Source organism: Oryzias latipes, chromosome 1, assembly GCF_053564925.1.
Source record: "Oryzias latipes strain Hd-rR chromosome 1, Olatipes_Hd-rR_3.1".
Lineage (NCBI taxonomy): Eukaryota > Metazoa > Chordata > Actinopteri > Beloniformes > Adrianichthyidae > Oryzias > Oryzias latipes.
In genome coordinates this window covers 12,710,001-12,721,534 of record NC_136237.1, presented here as the reverse complement: position 1 = coordinate 12,721,534, position 11,534 = coordinate 12,710,001, and the positions used below count along the sequence as shown (strand labels likewise).

The 11,534-nt window shown below is 42.2% G+C and overlaps 1 protein-coding gene across 1 annotated transcript; it reads right to left on the bottom strand.

Annotated features, from left to right (window-relative positions):
- Window positions 1-224: 224 nt before the first annotated feature.
- On the bottom strand, window positions 225-10,982 carry LOC144993976 (uncharacterized). The gene is made up of 4 exons (XM_078950080.1): window positions 2,199-10,982; window positions 1,780-2,108; window positions 1,195-1,700; window positions 225-1,117 (listed from the first exon to the last, which is right to left on the bottom strand). The coding sequence occupies exons 1-4, from the start codon at window positions 2,353-2,355 to the stop codon at window positions 397-399; spliced, it is 1,713 nt and encodes a 570-aa protein (XP_078806206.1). The 5' UTR covers window positions 2,356-10,982; the 3' UTR covers window positions 225-396.
- Window positions 10,983-11,534: the final 552 nt, after the last annotated feature.

Sequence of the window (11,534 nt, the reverse complement as noted above, 5' to 3'; positions counted from 1 at the left end):
TTTATTACTTTGTTTTTACAAGTTGTCTGTGACGTGTCACAAAACCTATTTACAGCTTTCGAATTGTATTATTTTCCCAAAAAAAAGAAGCCTTTGACATGTTTACATTATTAAACATAACAGATTTAAAAAAAAAAATCTTTTCTTCTTTTTTTCTTGAGTGGGGTGTGGAGGGGACAAATTCTGGGAAATTTTGTAGCTTTATTTGACCAGACAAATGATACTTCAAATGTAAAATGTTTTATTAAAATGAAGACACAGAAAACTAACATGAATCACATTGACAAAAAGTAAATATTAGAAAATAACAAAAAAAAAAAATTTTTTAAATAACTAAAGAATGTACATACAACAATAATTTACCATCTACATTACGATGATATTACCGAAGAGTACCTATGAAAGAGGAGGAGGAGGAGGTGATCTGCGTTTGTGCTGTTGGCGCTGTTCTGCCAACCAGTCATCCAATGATCGTCCATTTGAAGCCCGCGAGCAAAATGTGGCATTTTTGTAGCGACTATGACCGTATTCTTTTGTTTTGGGCTGTCCACATTTGCTGCACGTATTATAGTTCACTCCTCGTATGTATTTTCTTTTGTGGATGCCACTTTCTTCCTCCAAGGCCCGTCTTTGGCTGTTCTTCTGTGTGGAGCGTGACACAGGGACAGTAGGGACAGCTGGGGCAGTCGCAGGTGGAACGAAGCCTGCACTGCTTGTTGTTGCTCCAGGAAATAGATAAGCGGTTGGCACAGCCATAACTGGGAAAGGAATTATGGTCCCCAACAATAATCCAGGTGCTGACACAGGTGGAATAAAAGCAGTTACACTGGTGGCAGGTGTGATGGGGCACATCCTACTGTCAGCAGCAGCAGCAGAGGAAGAAGCAGTAGCAGTAGCAGTAGCAGCAGCAGGCCTGCGACCTGGTCTCAGAATAGGAGCCTGTCCTGCTCTATTTAGAGGAAGAATGAATTTGAATTTGGGCCCAGATGTGGATGGTGCCTCATCCATTTTTTGCCTTGGAGCAGGAAGGTCGCTTGCAGCTACAGCAACTGGCTCGGGTGGTGTCAATCCCTGGGCGAGGACACTCCTTTCTTGGTTTTTCTGCCGCCGCTGAAACCTGAAATGAATCAACGGTATTATGATAATGTTTTGAAAAAGTCATTGAAATAGAATAAAATAAGGCGCTGTGCTCACCACTGAATGAGTGTCCTCTGATTGAGCTCAAACAGCTGGATCATTGTTTCCTCCATCAGCCTTCGACTGCTTAGCACTAAATCCCGGATATGGTGGTAATCCCTGAGGATTTTGGACCACCTTGGGGTGCTAACTCCAGCCTTCTTGGTGGGCGTCTTGTGCAAACGGCTAAGCTTAATGCAAATAGCCTCAACCAAGCGGCTGGTGCTTGGCCACTGAGCTGGACCCCCAGGATGTCCAATGAGACACCTTTTCACACTTTCCACTCCTGGTGTCACCCCGGAGCGTTTTGGTGCCTTAAAGCGGCCGTGTGAAAGCTGAGGCTGGTGCCGAGGCTGGTAGTTGACCCGCTTTTTGTCCACCTCCACGAGAGCTGTCCATAATCGAATGGCCTCTGTAACTTGGGGGTCAGTGAGGTAAGGAGCCTCACGGAGTCCCACTAAGTAAGAGGCCAGATCCTGGACTTTGTCCCACCCAGCTATGCCGTCGGGTCCTACAACAGCAGACTAATAAATGCAAATGAATGTTAGAAATGCTGAACCAGATGAGACTGAAATGAAAGGATGGTCCTTTAAAACGTCTCACCTCTGCCTCGTCTGAAGGGCTGCTTTCACTCTCAGTTGGCTGTGACACCACCACAGAGGAAAGATGATGAGCAGAAGATTCAGGTCCACCTGGTGATACTGAGAGTAGCGGCTGAGGTGAAGATGAGGGGCTGGCAACGACATCAAGAGGGGGGTCATCCAACACTGGAACAGTGATGTCCTCCATGTTGTCATCCCCAAACCCCTCGTCTTGGAAGTCCTGGTCATCGATTCCCTCCAGCAGCCTGTCCTCCTCTTCAGGGGTCTGAAGCATGGCAGTAAATGTCTTTCCAGTCTGGCTGTACAGGTATTCTATTCCCAGCAATTCACCTACAACAATAAAAAGAAAAGCTATAAACGCTGTCGTGACATTAGGATAAATAGATAAATCGCAAAATAACAAATGTATATATTTCTTACCTGTATATGCTCCAGGAGGGCGATAACGCTCATCCCAGGGCTTCCCTAGCACTGCTTGGCTGAGTTGGTCCACAGACTCTCTCATTGAAGTTTCGAATAACCGGAAGGAGGAATTTCCTTTGACAGCATCCTCCAACCGGTCATAATTCCAGCGCATCAAGCCCTCAAGGAGATATATGGTGTCAAATTAGAGTCTAAAGTATTGCGCATCATGCGAGAGAGAGAATATATGGATGTGCAAGTGAGAATGTATGTATGCGTAAGAGAATATATATGCATGCGAGAGAGAGAATATATGGATGTGCAAGTGAGAATATATGCATGCGTAAGAGAATATATGTATGCGAAAGAGAGTATATATGTATGTGCAAGAGAGAATATATGTATGCGCATGAGAGAATATATGTATGCGGAAGAGAATATATGTATGCGAAAGAGAGTATATATGACTGTGAGAGCAAGAATGTATGAATGTGAGAGCAAGAATGTATGAATGTGAATGGTTCAGAATAAATAATGTCTTATACGGCCCCTCATAATTTTTCCCTCTTCAGAGTACACCCTTTCCTTGTTGAACTGGTCCTTGAAAATTCAGGAAGCGCCACCTAGTGGCATAACCTTGTACCTACATTTTGTCCACTTGGCTACATTAATTAAAAATGTTTAAAGATTTTTCAAACAAATAGCATTTCTTCTGTTACACAGATTATCTGCCTTAAATGGTGACACGGAATGAAATTGCAGTGTCCCGGAAATTGAATAGTTCCTCTCTATCATAATAATCAGGCTGATCAGATCCCCAGAACCTGTCAGGTCAGAGAACAAGAGAATTTAATTCAAAGAACTTTATCGTTTATCGTAGTTGTCAAGGAAAAAGAAGCATACACATACTCACGCTCACACTGACACTCACACACACTTCTTGAGGACCTTTTGCTTCGTAACATTTGTGGTTTGTGTGAGGGCAGAACCCACTGCCCCACAGTTAAGTTAGGCCCCGAGCACGTAGTGCAAGGACCCTATTGTAGGTTTATTATTCTTCTTCTACGTTATTATTATTCTTCCGACAAAAGAGTTGCCTTTTTGAGGCCTTTAACATACTTAAAAACTCACCACATTTTTCACATGCATGAGGAGATGTGAAAAATTTCGTATTTTATGGGAGACTGGCATGGGTGCGCAAAACGGCTTGATAGCGCCACCTACAAAATTTGTTTTCGCGAGCCTGGCAACATGCTTTAACGTACAAGCTTGATTTTAACAGGGCATCTTCATCAGATGGAAACCTACAAAAAGGTGTCCTTGTACCAAGCTCTCACTCGCACAGGAAGTCTGCAATATTGATGTCAATTATTTATTTATTTTTGCTGTATTTGTCATTTGCAGGCCTCCTACTTCAACGAACTTCCCCCAGAAATTTCAGAATAATAACTCTAAACTTCGGTTTTGGAAACTAGACCCATATCTGTTATTATATTGCAAAGCTTTTAAGTTTTTCGAGATGTTTGTGACCGTGTCGGCGCGCGAACTTCGAGGTCATTTCGAAAACACGCCATGAAAAGATAGACGGACATTACTCAGCCATGCATAATCCAATCTGATCCAAAATTGATGTGCATGATTTTACTCTGACTCTGGACACATCTGCAGTGGAAGAATCTGTCACAGCTGTAGCGCCACCTGCTGACAACAGGAAATGACATGTTTACTTGGAGCATTACGACACACCTCAAAACTTCCCCCACCTGTTGAAAAGCCATTGAAGCTTACTCTGATACTTTCAACGCGGGGGTATGATCGTGACAGTGCGGCAAAGTTGTGCGTCTCACAATGCACACAAAAGTTGCTCTCACGTGCACATTCCTTGTCCGATGTCACTAAAATTAAATAGATTTGATGAAGCTTCCATTATGAACCCATGGATATGACAATCTTGGGCGAGCTCCATAGCGCCACCTATTTATTAAAAAAACTGTTTTTGTTGCATTCTGCCCTATCTTTTCTCTGTGCTTCGTCCAATGAGCATGAAATTAAAACTGGACATACTTAGATAGGTCTTTTCTCATAATCTGCAGTTTCATGTGTGTACACCTTACGGTGGCTGCGTAAGCCCCCACCAAACAGGAAGTGGTCGATTGCGCATACTCATTTAATGAAAATTAATAGAAAATCAGCCGTTTGTCTTAGGAAGCTAGGATTTCAGAATTAGATGCTTCTCATAAACTCTACCTTTGATATGTCGCACTATAGCTCTACGAGACACTTCATCACTTGATTTTTTTTATGAAATTCTGGACAGAACAAATATTTTTATCATAACTTCTGTTTAGGTTATCAGCACCAAACTTTCCCAAGTTATATACATTTATGTGGTACTGCTTCCTAAATATTTTCAGAATTTAATAAGTTACAGGTGATTTTGAGACAATTTTACATCCAAAAGGTCTGAAAAGGTGTTTTTAAGGCAAAGCTATGAACACCTATTTTTTTTCATAACTTATCATTCATATATCAACAACAAACCTTAGAACTATGTAGGAATATGTGTCCTACTGCCTTCCATATTTCTTTCAAAATTTTAAGTGGAACAGATTAATTTTAAGACATTTTATTCATCACAAAATCTATGCTTTGTCCGTCTGGGGCCTCATTTATAAAACTTTGCGTAGGATTTGCGTCAGAAGTGGCGTACGGATGAAACATAGGATGTGCGTACGCACAGAAATATTCGGATTTATAAAACCGTGCGCGCGCAACGCACATCCTACGCATCTTTCCCTTAATAAATCATAACCAATTCTAAATGCAGCGCAGCTTTTGCGGCTTCATGACATGCCCATAGTTGCCCATAAATAGTCCGTGAAACGCCCACAAATGAATATTCATTGATTGCGAAACCATGGCACACACAGAGAGGAAATCAAAAAAACGTAACTTCACTCAATGTGAAGTAGAAGTTATCGTTGGCGAGGTGGAAAAGAGGAGAAAAGTGTTGTTTGGAGGGCACAGTGTGGGCATTACTAATGCCAAAAAGGCACGTGAGCGGCAAACGGTGGCAGACGCCGTAATGCTGTAGTGCATCGGGGGGGGGGGGGGGGGGTGCACCGGGTGACACGCGTGGTTCCTCCGAGTGCTCCTCTGTAACGCCAGGACCTGACATTAACAATCTGCTCATTAGATTTTGCAATTAAGCTATTGCTGTGAAAGCAGTGTTTATTTCCGGTGTCTGCTGAAGTACATTTTGTGGTGATTAAACGATGAAGAGCCGCTGGTGAGACTTAGAATTGACAGCAGAGGCTGATGGGAACTGTAGTGATGATAAAGCTCAGGGAAAGGTCAAAACTGGGGAGATGGCTCTCTCTGGTGGTGGGAGGGAAAAACATACGTCTGATTTCTGACAAAATAAATATAATGAACAATTAATTAATTCTGCACAGCTTTCTGAGCCACAGAAAAGTATGCAGTTGTAGAACACCAAAAGATTAATTTCAATAATCAACTCCATTATACCCTATTATTTTTGATAGGTAAAGCAGAAAAGACAGCAGATGATCTGTATTAAGGTAGGTTGTATTGAGCACTAAAGATATTTGAGAAAGCATCCTTGCAGGGAAGACATGTACAAAGGGAATGATCCTTCATACAAAGAATAAATAAATGAAATAAAGGATCACTCACTTTGTATGTTTACTTGGTAGTCAGTGAGGATCTTCTGTGGGGTTTGGGGTTCTGGCGTCTGAGGACCTGTGTTCCCATTGGGTCCTAGATGCTCTGGGTGGGGGGCCGTGTATCTGAGCCCTGGGGCGTGTCTAGCCTGGCTCCTACCCAGCCTCATAGGAGATGGGGGCTGGTGAGCTCCATGGCGCCCCTGGTGAGCTCCATGGCGCCCCTGGTGAGCTCCATGGCTGCTTGCTCGACCTTCCGCGTCTGGCTTGGAGAGGGGCTGGAGGACGTCATTGCTCTTAACACTAACATCTCATTAGGGAAGCCCGAGAGGGGGATCCCCCAGATTTGAATTGCTTTAGACACAAAGGGACCTTTGGTGAAGGTAATCACCAATTTTTAAAGCGCCTCTTTTTAGGACATACACTACAGATCGATCACCACAATGCACACTTTCACACACGCAGGGCCCCCCGGAGGAAGTGTTTGGGTGATCGGATGCCGCTGTTGGAGGGCAGAAGCATCTGTCCCCCCTCCACCTTTTCCAATCTTGACTGCACCCCCTTAGCATATGAACACAAAGGTACACACTAAGAGGATGGTAAAATAGACCCTGCCTCCTGCCACCTGGGTTGGAAGATGTGGGTGCGACTGGGGTGTCCGGGGTGATCCTGTACTCCAGATCTGGTGGCTCACTTTCTGCCTGGGCGCAGGTGTTTGTCTAAAGCATTGACTTTATATAAGAATGGCAGAAGAGCTTAGATGAAATCCACCAATAATCTAATTAAAAAGACTAGTCTAATTAGGTGCAAACTTTTTTTTAGCCATGTGGCAAATGTTACTCCATATTTTACTCCTCCAATAGTAAATTTGGTCTTATTTGGCACCTAGCGTGTGTTAAATTTGGACAACGCCTGCATTCCTTTATCCTTGGAGTGTTTTTCTTCCTCTTCTATCTAAACTGGACAATAATGTTCCCTTTGATCTTTTTTTTCCATTTTCCACAATCGTAACCCTTGTGCTATCCTTGGCACTTTCACGTTGGGAGTTGGGTCATCTAGACCCACTAGACAGTGCGTTGAACCTTTTCTCTTCAATGATTTGTGATCCTCACTGGTGTCCATGGATTACATGAAATATTTCCACCTTCATCCACCTTTGTCATGGTAGGAATAACACATCAAAGTAAGGGTGGGGTCATCTAAGATAGCATAAGGGTTAAATAGACTTTTCTGTCTGTCAAACACCCAGAGTTAAGATGAGTGAGATGATGGAAACATCAAATATTTAGAACAGGGGTGTCGTACGTACAGATGGTTTAATTTGGCCCACTAATGAAGAGAAAAAATTATAAGGATGTTTTTAAATAAGCACATTTCTATTCCATTCCTGTAGCAAGTTGTATTTTTTTTAAAGAAATAGTCGAAATGCAACATTCTGCCACTAAGGGGAGCGAAGAAAAAGCAAAACAGGTGAAACAGCATGATCTTTGCCAAAAGCGAAACCTAACAGCTCTGCGTTTTGGTAAAATGTAGTTTGGTTCCCCGTGAGCCTCACCGCTTTTCCGTTGCTATTAGAATGATCAGTAATGACACCTGAATTACCAAAAAGCCAACATTCTAGTACTCTTATGCAACTGGTATGATTCAACTTTTTCACAAACACATTTTAGATATAAAAGTAAAAAAGTAATCCCATAGCTTTAAGGACTACAGAAAAATGGAATTGTTCCAAAAGTCATTGTACCAAAGACCAACCTTCCAGTCATTCTAAACTCCTTTGACCTCAGACACAAACTTTAATTTATCAACCATCGCCACCATTATACCATCACTGCTTTGGCATGTTGGAATTTTAGACTTGCTGTCATTGGTTTTCTGCAGAGACTTTAGATTCAAACTTTACATTTGAGCGCACTCCAGTGGAGGACTAAAAAAATCTACACACTGACAAATTTGATTTTTCAAAAATTTTCATTATGACATAAAACGCCACATTAATAAATGCATACAACTTTTCTAAATGTATTTCCAAAACGTTGTTTTTTTAAGAAAGAAGAAAATGTGTGAAATTTTTTTTTTTTTAAATAATAGTTTTATTTGAATCCCCTAAATGTCAGAACAACTTTGGTATGTTGAATGTTTAGATTTCAACATTTCCTTTGGGCACCCTCGAGTGGATGATTAAAGTTAGAACACTTTGCTTTGTGTGGCAGATTTCTCATGTCTCATTGTGACAAAAAATTGAAATCAAACAGATCTGTAAGATACAGATCTATACAAGCTTTTCTGAAAGCTATTTAAAAATGGTCGTTTGTACATTTGAACATATGGTCAAAATGTCAAGTAAATACAAACAATATTAAAGAATAATTTAAAAGTTATTCAAATAAATGTAAGAGTTCAATTTTCAGTAGCTGGTTTCTGTCTGTCAGCGTTTATTCTTTGTGTTCCAGTCACGTCTGTCAGAAGAGGGAGACTTGTTGAGAGGAAGGCAGAGGGTGACACCAGGGACATAGAGAACGGAAAGAAATGTAGAATGCAGCTGAGGAGAAACTTATGCACCAGATTGGATGAATTAGTTATTTTTAGGGATGTGCTTGAACCTTTTTGTAACTGGGTCCTTGTCAGTCCAGGTAGACAATCTTCTATCAACGTGATGAAGGTTGTGCTTCTGGAAGAGGCGGCTGTTTAATGTGATCTGACTGATATCATGTTTGTGATGATAGTGATGATACGAAGGGCGCCGTCCATGGTGCTTAAAGTTTCAGTGCCATTTAGGCAATTTCCCCTCCAAGAGTTTGAGTCTCTGTTGCCATTTATGTGCTAAATATGTCCAGAGCAACATGCACCAGTGAAGCTGCAATCTTAACAATCAACTCCATCAAAACAAAAGGAGAACTGACTTTGGAAGAAATGGAAGAAAATGGAAAATCTAAGTAGTCAAACTTAAGGGTAAAAATATAGCAGGAGAAAACAGGAAAAAACTTAAGTTGACCCAAACCAGGTCAAGCTTAACCCAAGCACCACCTTAATGGTCAGTTCCAGCAAGGAAACTGGAACAGTTACAGAAATGTGCTTATGTCTGAAACAAATCAGCTTTCGTTGACATGATTGATCTTTTCAAATTATCCCATTGCTCCATGACAGTCATACTGACTGCAGAGTTTCTGCTTGATGAATTTAGGAAATTCCTTTAGACTACCAAGAAATGTGCAGAAACTTTAAACTGTTAATAAATCGTAAACTGTCAAGTTTGTCAAATATATCAGGTCTGGAGGACTGGAATCCTTCTGGAATTTTACATCTCCTGTCTCGCCTGGTGCTGATTATCAAGTGTGTTTTACTAATTGAAAGCTGGTTACCAAAACGAGTTGAGTTAAATCTTGCTCTTGCAACTTCCTTGACTGTTGAAACCAAATAGAGACCTTTTCCAACAAAGAAATGAATATCATGAAAAATTGTATTTCCTTGAACTTATATATATATATATATATATATATATATATATATATATATATATATATATATATATATATATATATATATATATATATATATATATATATTCTGTGCACATCACAGAAAACCTCTCTTGGTCCGAGAACATCGCATCACTAGCTGGGAAATCACAGCAGCGTCTCTACTTCCTCTGTAAACTCAAGAGAGCAAAAGTCCCTCCCCCCATCATGCACACGTTCTACAGAGGTGCCGTGGAGAGCATCCTCACCAGCTGCATCACGGTGTGGTATGGCGCCTGCAACGCGTCCTGCCGGAAGTCCCTCCAACTCATCGTGAGGGCAGCTGAGAGGATCATCGGTGCCCCCCTCCCCTCCCTCCAGGACATCTACAACATCCGCCTGACCCGAAAAGCCCTCTGCATTGCAGCTGACCCCACCCATCCATCCAACAGCTCCTTCAGTCTGCTTCCATCTGGGAGAAGACTACACAGTCTTCAGGCCAGGACCAGCAGACTCAGAGACAGTTTTCTCCTCCAGGCTGTCAGGCAGCTGAACTCTCTCCCAGCCCTGCCCCCCCTCCCCTCCTGCTGCCCTGTTGCCCTCCTGCTCTGCTGATCCCTGACACACATACGTCACCTACCTCATCAGCACTGACTGCACCTTCCACCAGTCCTCTAGTGCCGTTAAAAATTTAAGTAACTGTACTTCAGTCACTTTATTCTCTAGTCACTTTATTCTCTCCTCATTTTTTTTTACTTTTATTTTTTTATAGTATTTATATTTAGGCCTCTTCTATTTATAGTTTGTTTATTGTGCAATTTGAAGGTGTCTCCCCGTTTAACTGAAGATGAAGAGAAAACGCAATTTCAATTTCTATGTATGTGTCTACATTGTAGATCTTGACAAATAAAGTAACTTGACTTGACTTGACTTGATATATATGCGCTTTTCTAAAATTGAGAGGCCTGGGGTCCCTTCAGGGATCTGTTGTAGCCACTTCTCCAGCTTGGGGGTTACTGCCCCGAGTGCTCCAATTACCACAGGCACCACTGTCACCTTCACTTTCCAGGCTTTCTCCAGTTCTTCTCTGAGTCCCATTTCTCCAGTTTCTCATGTTCCTTCTTCCTGATGTTCCCATCGCTTGGCACTTCCAACGAATTTCCTCTGTTCTTTATCCATCACAACAATTTCTGGTTGGTTCGCCATCACCATTCTATTAGTCTGGATCTGGAAGTCCTACAGGATCTTTGCCCTTTCATCATTCTCTACGACCTTTGGGGGTGTTTCCCATTTTGACCTTGGGGTTACCAGTTCTTATACCATGGTCCGGGTGAATACTCACTGCGCCGGCTTCTGTAAAACAACCTTTTGCTTCATCATCTGGGCAAAAACAAGCGGTAAGCGATTAACTTTCCCTCTGAATTGATGCTTTATTCAACCCATCGGGACGATCAGCATATATATATCGCCGAATCTTGACTGCAGCGGTGGTGCTGCGCGACGCGGACTATATGTTATATATATGTACTATATGTTACGTGAGAAAAGTGATCCAAATCGGAAAAAAAACAATAAGGACTAAAACCTGGTTAATATGTATTGCTTTTGTAAGTGACCATGGTATAAGCGGGTTAATGGCCTTCGAAGTGTGCGGTTACTACTTTTTAACGCACTTCGCGGAAGCGGTTCAGGCTTCCACGGCGTGCGTTAAAAAGTAGTAACCGCACACTTCGTCGGCCATTAACCCTTACATATTCTGCACATATCGTCCTGTATATTATTCCAGCCTAGAGGTAGGATCTTAAGCTCGAGCCCGAGTCAGAACCCGAAATTCGGGTCGGGTCGGGTTCCAAATGACAATCATTACGTTCGGGTCGGTTCGGGCCGGGCTTCTCTCTCGCTGACTTTTTTAATAAATATATTGTAATGGATTCAAAGAAGCTCCTTAGGCGGGGGGTTGTCAAACAACTCTTTATTAACCCTGTATGATTCAGAACAGTTACCGCGCGAACCAAAAGGTACAGCCAGCTTCTTCTTACTCAGAGGGAGAACGTTCACCGAGCACAGTACACACACATACACACACAGGTAGACCCCGCCCCCTCTATCCAACCAATCACCAGCCCACTGTTGATTGACATACACTGTGGTCCAGCAACTGGCAGAAAAAGGGGCGCGCCGGCCACCCGCAGCTCTGCACACGTATCGTGAAT

What these genes read in the sequence shown, in the direction of transcription:
- LOC144993976 (XM_078950080.1), bottom strand. Translation starts at nt 2,355, where the DNA reads ATGCGCTGGAATTATGACCGGTTGGAGGATGCTGTCAAAGGAAATTCC. An exon ending in GCCCTTCAGACGAGGCAGAG is followed by an intron (nt 1,701 to 1,779) that starts GTGAGACGTTTT and finishes TGCATTTATTAG; the next exon opens with TCTGCTGTTGTAGGACCCGA. An exon ending in CAGAGGACACTCATTCAGTG is followed by an intron (nt 1,118 to 1,194) that starts GTGAGCACAGCG and finishes GATTCATTTCAG; the next exon opens with GTTTCAGCGGCGGCAGAAAA.